Source organism: Lates calcarifer, linkage group LG5, assembly GCF_001640805.2.
Source record: "Lates calcarifer isolate ASB-BC8 linkage group LG5, TLL_Latcal_v3, whole genome shotgun sequence".
NCBI lineage: Eukaryota > Metazoa > Chordata > Actinopteri > Centropomidae > Lates > Lates calcarifer.
In genome coordinates, this window is record NC_066837.1 from 26,015,347 (window position 1) to 26,037,013 (window position 21,667).

Below are 21,667 nucleotides of genomic sequence, written 5' to 3' on the forward strand. Positions count from 1 at the left end.
GTTGTGAAAATCAACAGGGCAAACAGTGATGTCTGCCTGGCTGCGTGTTGCTCTGTTTGTTACATCACAAACCAATCAACCAGATTGAGACCAAACAGAGAAAAAAAACAGAGAAATGTGTTTAAACTAATCTGAGGATTTCCTCCCACACTGACACCACACGTCTCCTCCTCCACTTGTTTTTCCATGTGGTCTTTCCTGCCTTCCTCTGCGCTCACCACATCGACTTCCACAGCGTTTTGACATTCAGACCGCACGGCTCACCCTGTGATGACCCCCGACACACGCTCAGAGATACCCAGAGGGAGAATGGGGCTCTCCTACCCTTTGGGCTCTTCCGGAGACTCCCCTCCCTGGAGTGGCAGAGAGGAAGAGATAGAAAGAACCCTGCTCACTCTGCCTGTCTCTCTTGCTCTCCCTCAGTGGAGGTTGCCGGGCTGTTGCACTAGACTGTCTGTCTCTAAATATTTAATGTACGCAGCACTGCCTCTGAGAGTGAGATAAAGAGAGAATCAGGGTGGTTGATATATTGATGAACCGCAGGGAAGGCAGAGGACTGAATGGAAGGAAGGAGGAGGGGTGAGAAATGGAGGAATAAAAGTAGGAGGGAGGTCAGGAGGATGGGTGAGACAACCTTGCTCAAGGGCGCACTGGTGGTAGTTAGTTAGGAATTGGAGAGAATTGCTTGTTTGTCCAGATTTTTTGTTACTTTGTTCCAAGAGCCATCCATCCATCCATCCATCCATCCATCCATCCATTATCTATACCATTACGTACTTTATTTTTTATGCAAAGGGGGGATGACATAGGTACATTTTAAGACACTGCATACATATTTCAACTGATCTGTCTCCATATTGTTTTCTAAACACATATATCTATTTTAACTAAGTACAAAAGTGAGAAGATCACTAAAGTCATTAGAAACTTTGAGGAACACAATAGTTTGTTTCACATTTATGACCAATCCAATGGTTGTCAGGTTGTTTCACTTCATCCTCTGGGGACCATCATTGTCTGTATCAAATTTCATGGCAATCTATGTAATATTTGTCAAGGTATATCTGACCAGCCGACCAACACAACCATCACTGGAGCCATGCTAGTAGTGTGGCTAAAAATCCATTCTAAACCAGAAGTCTGTAGCCCAGATTTTGTCCTGCAGGCCAACAGCTTGAGGCTACATGAACTGATACTAGCATAATACATTAGAATCTCCAACTGAATTGCATTGTGGTAATGTAGGTTCCAGATTTGACAAAGAGAGAATGCATGAGTAAAAAACATGATCTCTCTGGTTCTGCTGCGTTGGTTTTGACAATTAAAAAACAAAACAAAAACTGTCTATTATGTGTTCAACAATTTTAGGAATGCAGTGGTAAAGCAGTGGAGTATTCAGCAGTCTGAGTGACCCAGATCAAGCTGGTATTTTCTATTGCCAGAGTGGGAAGGTACTAACTAGATTTGTTTAACATGGACTATATACGCCTTATATTAGCTTCAGCTGAAGTTAAGAATACATTTTCACACAGATGACAACTGTGGATTTTGTCCCCATAACTTGTATTTGCCTGCCTGTTTGGACAGTGTTTACTTGGGAAGCCACAGCAAAGACCAGGACAAAGACACAGCTGAATGCTCACAGTGGTCAATATCTGGTAATCTAGTAATAAAACAGATTTGAAAGATCTGAACCTGTATTCTGTATTTATTCAAAATGACCCTGACCACTGGTGTATGGCTCTAAACATAATAGGCCTACACTTGGATACTACTGGATAATATTTAGGACGATTTTATCTCGAAATATTAATCAGGTTTGACCTTAACAAAATACAAGGGTTAATATGTGTTCACAGAATACTGACCTGGAGAACATAGGATCCTGGGAACAAAGATACACTCACCTTGCTAGCTAGCCATTGTGCCTAAATTATATATGTATATATATATATATATATATATATATATATATATATATACTGCATACTGCATGTAGTATATGTGTAGTGTGAAGTTGTCAGTTAATAAGAGACAAGTCTGAGCATGCTGGATCTGAGGGGCCTATTGACGGAAGACAATCAGTGACTGTAAATAGAAGCGAGCTGGCACACAATACAACACAACACAATACAATACAGAGTAGAGGTCATTCTCACAATTATTGTTTTACATTTTTCAAAGAGATTTTGTCCTTTCCGGAGCAAAAGCGATAATTAGACAGCACCAGCAGGCCGAGATTTTCTAAAATGGAAATGAATCACAAGAAAATGATGTTACTCCTATATTACCATTTGTTGATGAGATGTTTTTCCCTGTGAGAGTTGGAACTCATAAAAATTAAATAATAAAAACTGAGCTGTGAATGAACATGACACTGAGCTGATAAAATTATCTTAATCTATTAAAGGTATGACTGATTAATGAAAACGTTATTGCAACTCATTTATCAGTAACTATTTGTATTATCCTGCATGTAATCAGTGACTGTATGAAGCCACTATTCAAAACTAAAGGTGATTTTTACAATCCGTCCTTCACAGTAGTCTGTGTACACTGTTATGACAGCCTAGCAGGTCTCACTTTAAGTTTGATATTATCATGTTGCTCATGGCCCCATGGGAAATGGAGAAAAAGATTTTGCAAAGAACAAGAAAATAAATCCCTCAGAAATTAATGGTGCTATGATTTTGTGAGTCTGTGAGTTAGACTCTGATGTGCTGCAATAACTGATCATTTTCATTCAGGAATGCTATTGTTGCCCAGACATAACACACACACACACACACACACATTACCACAGTGTTTACTTCTTGTGCATGGTGCTGCGACAGTCTAAAACCTCTGGCTGGGAAGAAAGGAGAGGTGACCACACTCACCATGAAGGCTGGAGAGGAGACTCGTATTATTTTCTGCCTGATCAGCTGTTTCAGAAGCAACACAGACGGGATTTGTAAAAAACTATTTGAAATGAGACTTTCACTGAAAAAGACAAAGTACCAGAGTACATATATAGAGAGGTTTTTTATTGTCACTGCTGATTATTTAAAAAAAGATGGACTTAATTTTCAGAAAGTAAAAAATACTAAAAGACATGAATGAAGAAGAAACAAGTGTGAGAAAGGTGACAGAGAATGTGGGGGTGGACTGTTAATGACAATAAAAAGGCAGAGAGAAATAATCTCCCCTGTAAAGAATACAAACACACACGCACACACAGAAATATGCACTCTTATTATACACACTCCCACATGTGCATGTCATGATCACAAAGGATGCTGGGTAATTATGCTAATGATGCCATAATGAGATGCATATGCCCTCTCTCATTAAGAAATGACATCTTCTTTCCTTTCAAAATATGTTAATTTCTTAAGTACCATGCACATGCCACTGAGACATACAAGGAGACACACAGAGACACACTCTCACACACACATGCACACAATTATGACTGACACATCTCTGTTTATAATTGACTACATCTTAACCCTGTACACATGCACATACACAGAATCGTATATAGGGCTACACGCTCGCTGACACATATGCTAACACAAACACACACAGATATAAACATGAGGCACTATTTGCATGTGAGACTGATAAACTGAGGGGACAAACAGTATTGCATGGTTGCCATAAACAATATTGTGACAACTGGATCTTGACACACATGCACACAGAAATACACACACACGTCTACAAGGAAGCACAGCTGCACATTTGTACATATACTGTACAAGACCAGCACACACACATATGAGGGACTGAGCTTAGAAATTAAAGGATGGAGCTACAAAAATAAATGAATAAATAAGAAGTCTGTGTAAATCTAGTCATTCCTGTCAGCGTCAAAACAACCAGGATTTAGGACACACACAGTTACACACACGCTGATACAAAATGAGGTGACGGTCTGACTTCTAAATTTAGATTATAATATGTGTTTATGACCTCATGGCTGCGTTTATGACTTAGTGACACCATCGAGACATTCCATGTCCACATGGGTCAGCTGGAGAAACACCACCAATGACTGATGTCAATAACTCGACCACACACACACACACACACACACACACACACAGACACACACACACACACTGAGGTACCAAATACTCACTGACTATCCCTTAATTACTGTTATTTGACACCTTCTTGCTATGTCATGGTGACGCAACGCAAAGAAAACAATTAAATACGACTGTTTTGTCCATGCAAGAACAGGAAAACAGGAAGGTGGCTCCGACTCAGCAGCTCTGAGGCCAAAACTTAATTGAGTTTTTTTTAATACAGTTTTTTTGATTTGAATTTTTCACTGTATGGTACCTTGCATTTAATAGCACAGGACCAAACTAACTGGTGTACACAAGTGAATGTAAAATGTCATCACAAAGATTTTGAGGTCTTGGAGCCGCTGACCTGAGGTTTCAAAAGACTGTATGTGTTCTTATGTGCTTCCCAAAGTCTTATAGAGCTGCCAATCCCTCCTACCTGCTGAAAACTAAACTAAAGTACATGTAGTGAATATTTTTATGATAACAATGCAGTAAATGTTCATGTGTGAAGGCCAGTTCACCTGAGAAGTTAGTTCTTTTTTTTAATCAGCCTGGTTGGGATCACCATGTACAGACGGTAACACCTGTAAAACGTGAGTCAAAATACTTGTAGATAACTTTATAGACAGATCAGTATTGATTCAGTGACACTCAGAGGTAAAGATAATTGGTTGAAGTCACTCTACACCATGCAGCTAATGGTTCTTGGGTGGTATTAAGCTCCAGGCCTCTGACTCACAGGGGGCCCTAAATGTGTCTGATGTCTTTGTGCTGCGTGTAAAAACCTTTGTACTTTCTAAATGCCACCTTTAAACAATGAGATAAACAGCCTTGTTTTTAAGCTCATCAAACATGTCTTATTAAGTTCACCCCTGGTCTCTGAGGGAGCTCAGTGAATCAAAGTGATATTAAAAAAAGAGAACCCTGCATGTCCCTCCATTGAAGTGAAAAATCTGAAAATCACCTTAGTCAGATTAAAGTTTAGCATGAAAACTGTGTGCTGTTGCAGTGGACAGCAAGGATGATGTTGGATATTCTGTGCATGGTTTCCATGGTTGAGCTTTAAGAATAATTTTCTTTCTTTCTTTTTCTTTTGTTTGTTTGTTTTTTGATTTTTTTTTTTTTTACCTACATCCTGCACCTGTGCAAAGAGTTCATAGACTGAACAACTTAGATAAAAACTCGCAATAGACAACAAATAAGAAGCAAAATGAATTTACTTCTAATGGGGAGCACCAAGTCTTCTGTGGCTCTTGAGGAGGCTTTGTAAAGTCTGAGAAAATAACCCCTGATCATGTCATGTCAGCTGTTACTTGTAAGTCTCCTTACATTATAGAAGGAAGATACTGATGTGCTAGAATTCCTCTTTGATTAAATTTGAATTAGTGCAATCATATTTAGAAAAACACTGGATAAACAGGCAAAAACATTGCTTTTTTTGTTGTGTTTTATATTTGTAGCAGATTGTTACCAAGCAAAACCAGATACAGACAAACAGTTCTCGTAAAATGAGCTGAATGGACTTTATTAGTGTTAATATTGGATTTTATTTTGAAGTAACTGCTAGTGTGGTACAGTTGCCATTCTGCCAACAGCTTGTTGACATGTGTGTAGTTCTTTTTTACCATGTGGGAGATATCTGTGTCAGAAATTCCCAATATCTTAGAGACACACGTGAACAGTTTTTCTCTTTTGCCTGAAATTGAAATTATGGTTTAAATGATAAAACATTAACCTGGCATTTTGTTGAGGTGAGGGAAACATTATGGTTTAGGTTGAAATGACTACTCTGGTGTTAAAATGATTACTTTGCTAAGATAAACCTTTGTTGTCATGGTGACAATAATAAGCAGTTAACAAATATATGGGAATGAAAAAAAAAGGTTGACTGTTGAAAACAGGAAATAAACAGTGTTGAAGTTTGATGTTTTCTTGAGCTATCTGTCCAGCCACACTATGTGACTGTCAGTGCTCTTTAACAACTTCAGCTCACTTCCTCCTTTGACCCTGTCATAATTTCTACAGCCTCTAGAGGGCTTTGTCCCTTAAACGTAAACCTTTGACGTAACGTATGCCGTTTGGGGTCCTCACTGATATTCTATGAACAGTCTCAAAGTAAGAGGCTAACTCACCTGCCACTTGTCTCTTCTGGCTGTGGAAGGAGCTTTCTAAAGTCTGAGAAAAAGGCAGCTGGTGACGTCAAGAGGCTTATTCCAGCCGGGGCTTGGAGACTACAAATTTACAGCACAAAGCCTTTGATAAAAGCCAAAAAGCCATGAATGAAGTTGCATTGTGGGAAGTGTAGTATCCATAGTCTTCGTAGCTTGACCCTCAGAGTGGCCCTGCAAAACAATACATGCAATACTTTTCTAGTATGTCGACCACTCAAAGCACTTTAAGCACTTTACTACTTTAATGCAGGACTGTTATTTGGTCTGAATCCTCACTAAAAGTCAGGATATCCTGGCTGCTGGCAGCATATTGTTAGTAATGTAAATAATAGAACTTCTCCTGACAACACGAACCAAACGCAGACACACTGTCCCAACAAGGAGGCAAAAGTTATTGTTAAGCATAAGGAATATGAATATGGAGTGTCAGTTTGTTATGTGTTCTTGTGTTTGTCTGGTCCGACACCGGAGCAGGTGAGGTGTGTGAGTGCTGATAAATCTACAGCTCTGTACTGTCCTGTGGTTTCTAGCACACAGAGTTAAAAGAAATGGCAGGCAACTACTCCACTCACGCCAGTACAGGAGTGTGTGTGTGTGTGTGTGTGTGTGTGTGTGTGTGTGCTCCCCCTGCCCAGTGAGAGTGAGTGGGATGGGACTGAGGCAGGGAGAATAGATTGAGGGAGAAGGGGTTGGGGGGGGGGGCATGTATGGTGGAGATCGTAAACTAACACTGTAGCTTTTCATGGCTGCCTGCAAACCCTGGAGTGGATTTTTATTGGAGCAGGATAGATAGATACACCACAAACCCACAATGCTTTCTTAGACTATCCAGCATTAAAGAAAGGGTCGCCAGTCTCCCACTTCCAACTGTGTGTGAGCCACCACAGACTGCATCCATTTGTTAAGCCAAATGCATGTGTTTTCCTGTGTGTGTGTGTGTGTGTGTGTGTGTGTTGTCTCTCCTTGTAGCTTTACCAATTGACTAATTGAATTGCTCTAAAATATTCAGCAGCTCATGGGCAAACAAGACATTTGAATGAGGCGCTGTCTTTTGTCTCATCCTCTCTCTCTGTCTGTCTTTCTCTCACACAAACACAGATGGGTGATAAATTAAAGGAAAAACCAACATTAAGTGTATAATTAAGGTGCAGGGCCACCACATGCTGCCGGATAAGCTTCAGTGCTCCTTGCCATTGATCCTACAAGTCTCTGGAACTCTACTGGAGAGATGAAACACCATCCTGCCAAGAGATGTTCACTCATTTGGTGCTTTGATGATGGTGGTAGAGAGCGCTGTCATGTTGGTCTAAAATCTCCAGTAGGTGTTCAGCTGGGTTGAGGTCTGGTGACTGTGAAGGCCATAGCAGATGATTGATGATGAGAGACCACTCCTATCAGGATAGAAATGATTCATCACAGGGAAAAGGTGATCACATGTCCTGCACTGACATTCCCACTCACCTGAGAGAGAGTTCATCTTCTGTTTTTCCTTACATATTGTGCTAGTGCACAATCAGCATCAAATGTGCTCTGTGTGTGTGTGTGTGTGTGTGTGTGTGTGTGCGTCTGAGAGAGAGAGAGACTGTAAGCTTAACACATCATAATTTTCACAGTGCATGGTGTTATATGCAATTTAAAAATTAATGTCTGTTGTGGAAAATGAAACACCTTAATGCTCTTCTCTTGTCATTTTTCTCTTTGCCCCGTCCTTCTGTCTATCCTTGCAGTCGCTATTATCCCTTTTTTGTCTGATATAGATAAGGATTATTATGCTACAATAAGCTCTCTTTTCCTCTGTCTGTCTTTCTCAGTTTCCTTCTCAATATGAATCAGAAGAGAATGAAATGAAAATATTAACACACAGCTGCTTTTTCAGAGCATCATGGTCTGCAATCCCTCCCAAGGAAAAGAGGAACAACTGTTTCAAAAACATCAGCAAATCAGTGAAAAGAGGAACGAGAAAAAAAAAAACAATTATTAAATACTTTGCTTTTGAAAACAACACAATTTCTACTTACAATGTAGTTGTACCAATAAACAAAGACACTGTAAATTCATTTCTGTCTTAACTTTTCAAATAAAACCTCAAAATGAACATTTCTATTTTATCTTACCCACTATGTTGCTTGTATATGCACCCCACCAGCTTTCACAGCTGTGATTGTGCACGCGTGAATTACACACAACTAAAACTTCTACATATCCTTCACCTTAGAGATTCAATTTACAGTTTGTGTGTGTGCTTCTGTCAGAGGCTACTTTTGGGTTTCAGATTAGAGACCAGATAACTGGGGGCAGTTTGTCTCAATTGGAGACAAAAGCCATGTCCCCAGCTGGGACAAGGCTGGGTCAGTAGTCAAGGTTACGAGTGTCAAGGAGATAAAAACAAGTCTAATATCCCCTAATAAGTGTGTGTGTGTGTGTGTGTGTGTTATAAAATATTAAAGGTATAATATGCAGGATTTGTTGGTTGCTGTGAATGCCATGTAATTTTCTGACTGTTAAAATGCTAATGCATGGCAACATGCTCTCAATAGCTCCTTTCAAGGCAGGAAAATTTTGTCATTATTGTACAAGATGTATCACCCTACTTTTAAGCCGGCACAGGTGGTAGTCACAGAGGCGAATGGCGTCTCTATAAAAGGGGCAGCTGGTATGGTGGAACAGACTGATGCAGAAGCTGCTGTGTTTTGCCTCACAGTAATTTCAGCAACTGCTGTTCAACATTATTAGCTCCAAGTCCAACATTAAGTACATGAAGAAACTCAACACAGTGGCACAGAAACTCCACCGCCCTCTAGTGTTGTGGCAGTGCAACTGCAGAGCATACAAGTGTAAATGCACACAATGCCTTTGGCCATTAAACCAAGCTTTACATGTCACAACACTTCACAATGCCAGCATGCTGTATTAAATCACACACTGGGGCAGAATAAATTGTCTTCATGTGGTTCTGTGTTAACAACCATAGGCAGGATATTTGAAGATATTTAATACCAATATTGCGTGATCTCTATGTAAAAGTGGCTGATAACAATTCTAGCATGCTGGTATTCATCAGGTATAATGTTTACCATGTTCACCATTTTAGTTAGCAGGTTAGCATGCAAACATTTGCTTACTTAACACAAGGTACAGCTGAGGTTGATGGGAATGTTTAGATGACTGTGCTAGAGGAAAAGTCAGGAGATCACCAGAGTTAGTATTCATCTTCAGGACACTATGAACATATGTCCCAAGTTTCATGGCAATCCTTCCAATAGTTGTTGATATTTATTCCAGAACAGTGGTGACCAGTGGGATGGCTAAAAATATTAGCACACAGCAGATTTTTGAAAGTGTCATGAGCCATGACTTAAAAAAGGGGAAGAGCTGTTTCAAAACATCAGCAAATAAATGAATGGTGGAACAAATGGTGGAACAATCATTTTAAGACCCTTTAAGAAACATGTTCATAAACATGTTCATACTTCCCATTGGAGAGGTCAGAGGTCACAGTCATTATGAAACAGTCTGTTCACTTCCTTTCTGACACTGTGTTCCAATACATGTTACATATTAATTCTGAGTGGGTTTTAATATGTACTGTGTGGATAATTTAAAGATTAGAGAACTGATCTGGTGTTTCCCCAGTGTCAACGGCTCTATCTGTTGCTCTCAACCAGACCTGTGCAATGTTCAGCAGGAATTTCCAACCATTCTTTCTCATAAAACTTACAAAACTACTTCAGCTCAGCCATTTTCCACAGCGGCTCTGTTGGATTCCGGTCTGGCTCCTAACTGAGCCACTCCAAATGAATTTTCTTTGATTGAAGTCATTCTGAAGTAGAATTATTTCCATGTTTAGGGTCGGTACTGCATCACCCGAGTTCTACTGAGCCTCTTTCCCCATCCTGACACTATACTGTAAGATACTTTGATAAATTTGGGAATTCATGTTCCCTCAATGGTAGCGAGCTGCCCAGGCCCAGAGGAGTGTGACTGTGTGTTCTTTCAAATTTCAGGTGCACAGTGATGTATTTTTGGTTAGCTTCCTCTGTGGTGCCTTGCCATCTACACCATGCTCCATGCAAGCATGCACCATGATTTGCAATGATTCTTTAAAGGCGGTTTTTTTTTTTATTTATTTTTTTTTTTAACCTCATTCATTTTGCTTTTGGAGTTATCTTAGCTGTTTGCCCACTGAAATATCCACAGAACTACATCATCTCCAGTTACAAATAATTTGTTGGACTCTAGACTGCTGATGAATAACTAAACTCGTTGAGCTGACTTTGTAACCCTTTCCAGCTTCATGAAAATCAACAAATCTCTTTCTTGTGAGGCTTGGTTCACATCAGCAAATGATTCTTGTGAATAGCAAACTCAAAATGTGCCTTTTATAAGTCAAAGTAACCCCTCTCTAACCCACAGCTCCCATCTTGTTCCAGTCCTGACTCCTTTGTTGATGTGTTGATGTCATTCCAACCTGCACTATTATATATATATTATATATATATATATATATAGAGAGAGAGAGAGAGAGAGAGAGTGCATAGTGTTAGAATGTAACTTATAACTGGAACCCAGCTGGAGTCTTTTTTTGTCTTTTTTGGTTCCTGATTTTCTCAAGCTGCTTTCAGTGTTTCATATGATGTTAAAGTCACATGAGACAAAATACACATACACATGAAGGAACAGGAAGGAACTGATCATTTATTCATTCATTAGTCCTATCGGAATTCTGGGCTATTCTTGCCAAAGGTTAAAACTAATTTTTATGTTAAACAACAAATTTTAGAACATCTGACAATGTGGCTTTAAGTAACTCGGTCCCTGAATTACAGAAAACTAGAGGAAGTAATTTATTTTAGTTTTCCCACAGTGCTGAATTTAGCTTACACACTGCAGAGATTCAGTATTGGACTCATTCACAGACATGCTCACACACACACACACACACACACACACACACACACACACACACACACACACACACATACACATACACATACACACAACACTGAAGATACTGTAGGGAGACAAAAACAAGCTGATGTGTTCAGTACCAGAGTAGATGAGAGATGGACAGATGGATGAGTGCTCTTTTACAGCCTCTTCTCCTCCCTGTGTGTCTGAATGTGTATGTACATGCATGTGTGTATGTGTGTGTGTGTGTATGAGAGTGTATGCCCCATGCCTAGCGTAACACTGGCAGAGCATCAGTGCCAAAGTGGGCATCTGGTCTGTGGACTATCACAGGGGAGAGAGTGAGGGAGGAGAGAGAACAGTTACACCAATACACCATCTCTCTCTCTCTCTCTCCCTAAGGTTGTGGATGCTGCTAATCCTGCCACTGATCTTGCTCTGTTTCTTGTGTGTTCAATATACAAACAGAGAGAAAGGTAGGCAAGAAGACACACACACACACACACACATGGGGGCCAGAAAGGTCACACTCACTCCCTCTCACAGTGGCTTTATTTTCTGCCAAAATCAAGCCAGGGTGCATGTGTGCATGTGTGTGTGTGTGTGTGGTGTGTGTGTGTGTGTGTGTGTGTGGTGTGTGTGTGTAGTGTATCTTTCAGCATACAGCTCTCAGGTTGTGTGATGGGGTCAAACTGTCTCTGGAGCCCAGAGTACCACAGGTACAAAAACAGTGACCACTAACCATCACACACTTACATACACACATACATGCTCACTAATAAATACACACTTCTCTGTTTCACTCAGAACTTGACTCTAAACACTTGAACATCATCCTCCACCAGCCTACAAACTCTGAACCTTTGTGCTCTACTTGCCTTTGAGAATTTATCCAGTATTTAGGGTGGAACCGCAGCTTCAGTGTCACCCGCCAAGTTTAGTTGGCAGCGTCGTTCTTTAAACTGCATGAGTGATAATAAAACTGATCTGAGATCAGCAGCAGTGCACAGAGGGAGCTGATCTGCCTGCAGTCTGAAGGTAAGGTTTGGATTACCAACAAACTGTTGCCTGTTAAATGCTAACCCTTCCCCATGAAATTGTCCCCATAAATGTCAGTGTCTCCCTGTATTTATGAGGCAGGTGAATCCTGTGCAAACACACACACACAACTGAACATAAGCACAGACACACTCAAAAATGATCGTGCAAACAGAAAAGAGCATAGATGCGCTAAAGCTTAAATGCACCAAAAAAGTGAACTAATATGCACGTGAATATGTGAATACTTTCAGACAGCAAAACCACATTCTGCCATAATTCATACTATCTGCACAGAGTATAGTTATTTTCAGCTGGCTAGACCCAAATACCCAGTTTGACTTGCCTGCTATGCCCTTCTCTTGTTTGTGTTATTATGTTTTAACAGTGATGATTTCCAGTCCTTCCCACTATTATCAACACACAATCCTCAAACATTAGTCGTCGTCTTTAACAGTGGATGCAACAGTCAACAAACCATTGGAACACAGGAGACCACTTTTGTTTTCTGTTTCTATTTTTCCCTAAATCTAACTAAACCTTAACCATAGCACATCATAAAAGGCTTAGTTATTTATTTTTCAACTCATTTTTAAAGGAGTTATTTTTTTTGTTTGTTTTGTTTGTTTGTTTTTTGCTGTTGCTAGCTAGCCCATGTTTTAGCATTACCAGTCTAGTCCCAGAGCTGTCTTCAGCAATGGAAAGCAATGGCAATGGCTAACCAGCTAGCCCTGTCCATCTGTCCATCTCGTCAATTTCCGATAGAGCCTGCCCTGTCTGCCCTGAAGAAGAAGTGCTGCTCAGGGCATATTGTAACCTCTTGTATTGTAAATACAATGACTGAGGCCCGTGGCAAACACCACCACCTGCTCCCAACAAGAAACCACATTCAGCAGCAGAGAAAACGTACAAATAGCCCCTTTAACAGTTAATATGTGGAGACAAATAGCCTACATGGTCATTAAGGTTGGAGGACTTGTTGCTGTTGCAAATTGTTATAAGTACATAGACATCATTTCTAGAGGACGTGGTTGGAAGTACATTGGGTCAACCTGAGTCCAGACCAGAAACAGAGTCAAAACTGAACTTTCATGCTCTATTTATGTGATGTTTTTGCACTTCACAGTGGGACCTATTTCCTCTATTTCTTTCTTTCTTTTTATTCTGCGTCCTCTCTGTGTTTTTTTTAAGTACAACTATTGCCATAATATTAGTAATAAATAATAGTACCACTACCTCAGTTGCAGGTTTACCATGTTTTCTTAAATTGCCAAAAATATATTTCTTATAATCAGACTGTCCTTATCAGTGGTTTCTCATCAGTATACAACTACTAGACCATGAAAGCCAAGAAAGCTCTTCTTCATTGCTGAGTATGTATGTGTAAACTGCACTGTCACGGGAACATAATGGAGTCTCTGTCATTGACATTATCTGCAGTGTTCAACATTAACCACCAGAGTGCAGCCTGCTCCCACAGATCTACTGAAACCAGTTTCCCACCCATGTCCCCTCCAGTCATTTTAGGTCAACTCTGCACTGAAGCCTCAGGTTTAAACACCAAACTCACTGCAAAGATCTGACTTCAGTTCATATTGTGTGTGTTACAGCACTGCATTAACAACACACACTTTTCAAGTTAATGTGTGACCAAGTGTCTGCATCCACTCCTGTGTGTGTGTATATATTTTCTTTATAGCACCCTTTCATGTGAGTTTACTGGAGCTTAAACTTTGACCCCTGATAGTTTCCTGCTGGAGCAGTTTTGTCTCATCTATGTTTTGGTCCAGTGGTCTCCATGGTGACCCATTCCCATGACAACTCTGTAACCTGAGCCGCCAGTCAGGTAGGGCTGGTAACCGTGACAATGTGAATGATTCAGGCAGCAGGTGTGTGAGGAGGCAGGGCCAAAGGACACGAAAAGAGAGACAGAGACGAGAGCAAAGTTTACACAAAGAAAGAGACAGAGTGACAAAAACTGGAAAGTCAAAACAGTAATGACTGACTCGGTGAGATAAAAAACAAACAAAAAGAAAGCTGGAGGAAGAAAAGGAGAGTCAGGCCATGGAGACTGAATTGGACGAGGATGATGGAACATTCACCAACATCTCTCTGGTAGATGACACAGGTAAAACCTCAAGGGACTATTCAGTTATTTGTTCAATTGTTTACAACGCAGTAGCTTCTTGTTATCTGCATCTAGCTCAGTTTAACCAGCTGCTTAATGTAGAGCTTTAACCAGTCAGAACATTACGCAAACTTGAATTCTCAACATGTTAGATGAGATCTCTGGAGACAAAGACAAGGACTTTCTACACCTCTGAGCTCCTCCTTGCAAACTCTCCTTTAAATGTGCATTCCTATGTCATATGTAGAGATAAGTTACTGAGATGTTTGGACAGACCTGCTGTTGAAAAATACATTACTATGGGTGTAATGCGTCATTTCATCATATACTTATTTATCTGTTGTCAGTGACAGCACATGTGACAGGCTGTTGAAGCAGCTGTTATAAGTATATGAGTGAACAAAGGGCAATGAGGCAGAGACAAACAGCTTGTAAAACCAGAGTGGTTATGTGGGTGTATTATGTGTGTGACAGGACTGAGGTGTGGCTCCAAACAAATCTGCATTGCTTGGTTTGTGGCATTCTCTGCATATCTAATAGACATTTATTTGCACACACACGCAGTGACTAATGTGTGTATGAGGATGAGGAGCATTTATCTAAAAACCTATGACATTAGGGACATTCCCTCCCCAGTCTGAATCCTTACTATATGAATTGTGTCCAGCTGTGTTTACTGTGTATCTTACAGTTAGCTCATACATACTCTCTGGCATTGTAGCAAAAACTATCACTGTCTTTATATCTTTTTTTTTATATCTGTTTGTGTCTGACCAGCATTTGCAACACATTGAAACAAACGGAAGGAATATGCATGTGGCCCCATACCCCTTACATTCCCTTTAGAGTTTAGAGTAAAATGTTTACAATATGTTTGTAACAGCAGTTTGGTGCTTTAAATTCGCAACTGAGCACAGTCATGGAAATAAACAACAAAACTATTGAGCCATCACCAATCATCATCCATCCATTATCTATACCACTCATGCTTTAAGGGTTGCAGGTGGAGGGGCTGGAGCCAATCCATCACATATCAATTTCATTGATAATCAACATGCATGACTCTGAGATTTGTAATCACAGACAGGCAAGAATCATGACCATAATCTCACATTTGGAGACTACAACAGCATTTTCCCCCAAGAATATGCACCATATGAGCACAATATGACATAATGCAGGTGTCAAGACTAGATTTTGAGAAAAGTTTAAACTGGGGGCACGCAAAAATGCAAAAATTTATTTTGAAAAGGCTCAATGTTTTGCTGGAGACATTGTTTCATATAACCTGCGTAAGACATGATCGAGAGTTCTGTCCGTCAATCAACAGTCAAAATGAACCCCCGTTACACCTACACTGGCTGGGCTGCTGCTGGGCTTTGCTTCCACTTCCTAAGGTAGAAAACATAATGACTGTTGTGGAAATGTCAAACTGTCCCTAAAATTATCTTGTACATTTTAGGCAAAGGTTAGCCATGCAGTTGCTGAACTGCATTTCATTTCATTTTATAATGGTAACATTTAATTTTAAGTGAGACTGTGCAATTTTTTAAGAAGAAAAAAAATACAATCTTCCTCTTACAAATAAAAAGTTAATTTCAGAATTTGCTTGATTTTATACGCACCTCCACAGCCTTACTTGGTCTGGTATGACCAGCAGCTTTTGTTGGCTTCTTTATTGTTGTGTTACTGAGATTACTGAGTGAGTTAGCTGACTTAATCTTCTCTACTTATGCTACTCTTTCATTAGTTTATATTTTAGCATTCATCATTACAAAGATGTGTTTTCTCCTCACATATCTCCCCTGTAGACTCTCAAATCTTTACTTGTTAGTTGTTTATAGGTTGGATTTCTTACGTGTTCACTCACAGCTTTGTCATGAATAAATTCTCTTTCAAAAAGAGCTGAAAAGCACATATTTAGAAATGTTAGCAGATGGGCGCACAACGGTTTTGACACTTTTAGCCAGTGATATCTCACAGGGTTTGGAAAACAGACACGCCGAGCAAGAAGGCAAAAGAGAGGCTGAGCAAAAGATGGAGACAGAATAGACTGGACATAGAAGTCTATTGGCTGAAGCAGCAGTGTCCCCAGGGTTTGGTTTGGCTAACAAGCAGCAGCATATGGACTCCTCAGAGCGAGCAGAGACAGCTCAGACACACACACACACACACACACACACGTATATATTTAATGTTCACACCCCAGCAAATACTCCATGCATGCATACAGACAGGTGGACAGACAGCACAAACACACACAGAAAGGTCTGCTGAGGGCTGACATTGCTGGTCAGGTTTTCATTGCCAACTGCTGCTATGACTGTCTACGTACGTGTGTGATTTGCTACCAGGGGAAGACTGTGTGCCTGAGCATCTGCTAGGACTGCAGCGAGTGTGTGTGTGTCTGAGTGTGTTAATGTGTGTATATCTATGTGTCTGTGTGCAGTAGTTGCTCCCCCTGTCGGCCAGTGTGGTCACGTGCACACCAGTGCCTGTAAGGGTGCAAACAGTGAGGTCGTGATGACGATGTTCATGGTGAGGAAGAGCTAACAGCACCATCACCACCACAGAGCCTTCAGTCTGGGTACACGGGTGAATTCTTGCGTTAGGTGAGTCTGAACGGGCTTAGCTGTCTTGTTGTTGCATTTAGCAGAAATTTTTGAGGGGCCAAATCCCCGTCAGCTTTTACATTAACATTTAAAGCTAAAGCTAATTAGCCACAGCTGTAGCCGTTAGCAGCTCTTCACCCGATGTCCAGTGACTCGTTATAAACTGTGTTTGTCAGTATTCTGTGTTTATCAATATGCTAAATATGCGACTCGTTTTATTTGCCTCTGGTGACACACAAACCTTGCACTTGGTGTTGAAGTTGTTATGCTTTAGCTAGCGACAGAGCTAGCTTGTATAGCTAATATCCACGCGTCCATTATCGGACATGTCCGCTCGTGATCTGCGTTTGCCCATTTTGGCTGAAAAATGTTTGCTGGCAGCCTCCTCGTCGATCAACCCGCGATCTTATACTACACGTGACGGCGTATTTGCAAGTTTAGAAACAATTCACCCGCGTTCTTAGGGTATGGTGTGGAGTCTGCTTAATCTGTTTACAGATATCGAACTCAGGGGGTCTGTCTCGCTGAGGTGGTGAAGAAATACGCGAAGAAGGGCCATAGTAGCAAAAGTAACAACTAACCGCTAATCGAGTGGCTGTCCTATAATACAGCGGGTGTGAGTTTTGATGTGTTGGATGAATGTACTGCTGTAATTGTAATTTATTTGTGGATGTAATGGCAAAGCACATATAGTTGTTGAAAAGTAAGCAACACGCACACAAGTCTGCACATATCGAAGGAATTAACAGGCATTTCACTGATACTTCTGCGGGTCAGCAGCACCAGGCAGCATCATCGCATCATCCCACAGCCTGGGTGCGGTGTTTGCTTCCACCCTGCTACCAACACACACACACACACACACACACACACACACACACACACACACACACACACACACACACACACACACACACACAGAGACAGACAGACAGACAGACAGACAGACACTCGCTCGCTCACTCACTCACTCAGATTTTTGGATTCTGTTGCATTTGTGTGTCTTCTGGCTCAATATGCGTCCTGTTCCTCGACCAGAGCCCGACACACTTACAACATGACATGACACATGTTACCTCCACATCAGGACCAATCCTGGCACACACACAGAAAAACAGAATCAGTCCAGATGTGGGAGTTGATGGGTCAGAAATCAGGTGTATACTGGGCTTGACATTTCACCAGAAAAAACTATGAGTGAAGTTGAGTGATTCATATTACAACGGATAACAGTCCACCTCTGCTAATATAAAAATACCTTAATGATCTTAAATATTAAATGTACTATTTCACACAACAAATGCCATGTGTCTAAAGTGACTGTCGTATTGGTAATCATCTATTAACTGAATCAATCACAAGACAACATGTGTCAGGATCTGAGTGACTTACCACCTCAGTTAAACAAACAAAACTGCAGAAATCCTGTATGTAGTATTTGTATCTCTTTTAATAGCACCTAATCATCAGTGGTATGACTGCTTTATGGAGCTCACAGTGTCTGTCCTTTGTTTTTTTTCAGTGGACAGTGAATCTGCAGTCCTGTATACTAAACAGGAGAACGAGCTTTCCATCATGAACTGCGACATAGATGGTATGTTGCATACGTAGTTGCATCATTTAATAACCACAAGATAATGTGTTGTAATTGTGTGTAAATAGCATCACTGTCTGTGTCTGTCTAAGGAGACATGGAGAACCAGGTGGAGATGGAGGAGAAGACAAGGTTAATAAATCAGGTTCTGGAGCTTCAGCACACACTGGAAGGTAAAACATAAACACTGCTCTGTATTTTTCTGTGAAAAACTGCCCCCATAGTTGGTGAAAAGTTTGTAAAGACTTCAAAATCATGTGTTCTGATTTGCTAACAGGATTTTTTGAAGTCATTTGATGACTCTTATAGTCTAGAATGTAACTCACAGAAACCCGATAAAATGCACTCAGATATAACCAAAAGTCTATTTAATACAGACCAGATTAAAGACAACACTGCACTTGTTCTCTCCATTAAATCATTTTTTCAGTTTCAACATGGGTTTTTAAAAAAACTGGATGTTTCTCTCTGAGCTGCTGCTCTTTTCTTTCTGTTGCTCCTCTGCTGTCTTGATATCATCCCGTACTAATGCACCTACCTCTGTTGTGCACCCTCTCTGTCTCTCCTTCACACACACATAAACACAAGGTTTCATCCAGTGGATGGCAGATAACAGCTGGTACAAGTGATGATAGTTGGCAACATTAAAGTCAGAGAAATCTTTTTCAGAGCTGAATTCAGGTTTTAGATTTAGTTTTCTCACAATATTTAACCCTTATTTGAGATTTAGCAAAGCTTCTCTGTGAACTCAGGAAATCTTTTACAACCTGCTCAAAGTGTCTTTAAAGATTTAGTAGCTGCATTTATTGTTCAATTAGCCAGTGAGGCAGGTTTGAAATGTAGATTAAACCTGGAGATTGTTGAGTAGCTTTGAAAAAAGCAGGCTGAATCAATGAATCAGTTATCAATTATTGATTGACTGTTCAATTAATTACTTAAGCATTGCAGCTCTAGTTTGAACTTTTCTGTCTAGTGCTCATCTTCACTTTGTTACACAACTATTTCTGTCACTTTTTATGTGAACAACTGAGTGCAGTAGTATGAATGCTTCCCAGGAGAGTCTGTCTGAAATTGTGTCCCCAAGACTGAACAATACTGCCCCCTCTCTCCGATGGCCGAGTCTGACCTTCAGGTGTGGCCATCCGATGTGGTCAGACATCACGTCATCTTAACTACTTCTTTTCAAACACAGGCTGACCCTAAGACATGGCAAGTGGATATCACTGACTCTGCTCGACAGTAATGAATTCAGTATTTTAGTTTGCTGTTATTTCTTTTCCAGACCTGTCAGCGCGAGTGGATGCAGTCAAGGAGGAGAACCTGAAGTTAAAGTCGGAGAACCAGGTCCTTGGTCAGTACATTGAGAACCTCATGTCGGCCTCCAGCGTCTTCCAGACTACCGACACTAAAAGCAAACGGAAGTGAGCTACCTTTGGTAAGAAAAAAAAAAAACATGGAGGTCCCAGGTCAGCAGTGGGGAGAGGAAACCCACTATGAAGACATGGAGAGGGGTTTATATTCTCTGCAGACCTGGGTGTTTTGAGTCAAACCTAACAATTATAATAATAACAATTGAAAACATAAACTGACTCTGTCACCTGTCCAGTTGGCTGAGAAAAAGGCGAATTTCATGTATATTTGACCCCAGGTCTGTTTAGCAGCAGCTTCCTCTCCACACTACAGACGAGGTAGACTTCACCCTTTAACCACTGACACAAAAACCTGTATATGAAGTGGTTAAGGGTCATTTGTACCTTATGTTTCTTCTTAATGCTCTGTCCAGGTAGTATCTGTAGAATAATTCTTAGCTATGTTTTGCCTGCTTGGTTTCCTGTCTGAGGACAATTCTGAATTTTCTGTGGTTTTCCCAAAGTTCTGACACAGTGTTCCTGTATCAACTGATCTGTGAGTGGGCTAAAACAAACCATGAATATTACAAATACTGTTTGACCGTGAACCTCATTTTCAACATTTATTTTATTATTTATTTTTGTAAAGTATTTTCTACATCAGCTGGATCTGAGTTTGGTAGCTCTCAGATGTCATCATGTCTATATATTGTTAAGCGTGACCGTATTCCTCCACTTAAGAGCTGGAAAACTGGACAGTATTACTGAAAATGAAAAACATATTTAGATAGCATGTATGAGTAATACACCTCTGAAATTATTTTCTTTTAGTTGAGCAGTTTAGCATATCTAATGAGATCCAATTAATAATCACTGAAATGCAGACTACTACTGAGAACTGCTTAACAATAGGAGGATAATAGATATATACAGGTACCATGGAGAGCTCTGCAACAATCTAAGCACAGAGAAACAAAGTTTGTGTTTACCGGCACTCTAGAGAAGTGTAGGGTTGAGCTTTAACTCACAATAACAAGACTTTCTTTATGTACTTAAAAGTATTTGCAACCCTTTAAATTTCTTACTTCTTGTTTCTTAAAGTCATAGATGACTGTAGTGCAAGACTGACAGAGGAAGTGGTGAGGCCATAAAGGCATGTCACAGTTTGTGTCCTTATCCTGTAACAGTGATAAGTTGGAGGGGACACAAGGAGGAGGTGAGACAGGGAGATGAGAAGGAAAGAGAAAAAGAGATGCATTCCCCTTTAACTGCAACAACAAAAGCAGTAAAGAGGCCTTGAGTGCTATTGATCCACTCTGTCAGGCCTGGAATACATTGGCTGCCAGATGATGGGCCTGACGGTAAAATGCTCTGATGTCCTGACTATACAGCAGAGTTGAGGGTGTGTCCTCTGAGACCTCTGCTGCCTCAGATAAAAAAACAAAGGGATAAGTGATGAATAGCAACATAATCTGAACAAGTCTTAGTATCCAGTACAGTGACGTCTGGAAAGCAATGATTCGTGTGTAAACATCAAGGGACTTTGGTGCTGGTTGAAGAAGGTGGTAATGTTACAGGAGACTTTAAACACTGTATATTCTGTAATCTATTGAGGTTATTTTGATATTTTTAACAGTTGTTGTACAGTAGTATGACATTATTTTCTGACATGTGGAATATGTGCTACCTACACACACCCTGGTACCATCTTGTCTTGTGTGTAGGCACCCTGCACTTTTGCCTTTAAATGTTTTTGTTTTAATAAAAACCTAAGATCACTATTCTCTGGCTCTTTGGTTACCTACG

At 40.4% G+C, this 21,667-nt stretch overlaps 1 protein-coding gene across 3 annotated transcripts; it reads left to right on the forward strand.

Moving 5' to 3' along the window:
- The first annotated feature begins 14,077 nt into the window (after positions 1–14,077).
- On the forward strand, positions 14,078–21,642 carry scoca (short coiled-coil protein a). 3 transcript variants are annotated; one of them, XM_018700993.2, is made up of 4 exons: positions 14,078–14,306; positions 18,441–18,512; positions 18,608–18,685; positions 19,795–21,642. In XM_018700993.2, the coding sequence occupies exons 1-4, from the start codon at positions 14,243–14,245 to the stop codon at positions 19,935–19,937; spliced, it is 357 nt and encodes a 118-aa protein (XP_018556509.1). In that variant the 5' UTR covers positions 14,078–14,242; the 3' UTR covers positions 19,938–21,642. The 3 variants fall into 3 exon arrangements, with proteins under 3 accessions (XP_018556509.1, XP_018556508.1, XP_018556511.1); XM_018700992.2 differs by having other exon boundaries at positions 14,085–14,306; positions 18,605–18,685; XM_018700995.2 differs by lacking the exon at positions 14,078–14,306 and adding an exon at positions 16,748–16,918 and having other exon boundaries at positions 18,605–18,685.
- The last annotated feature ends 25 nt before the right edge of the window (positions 21,643–21,667 follow it).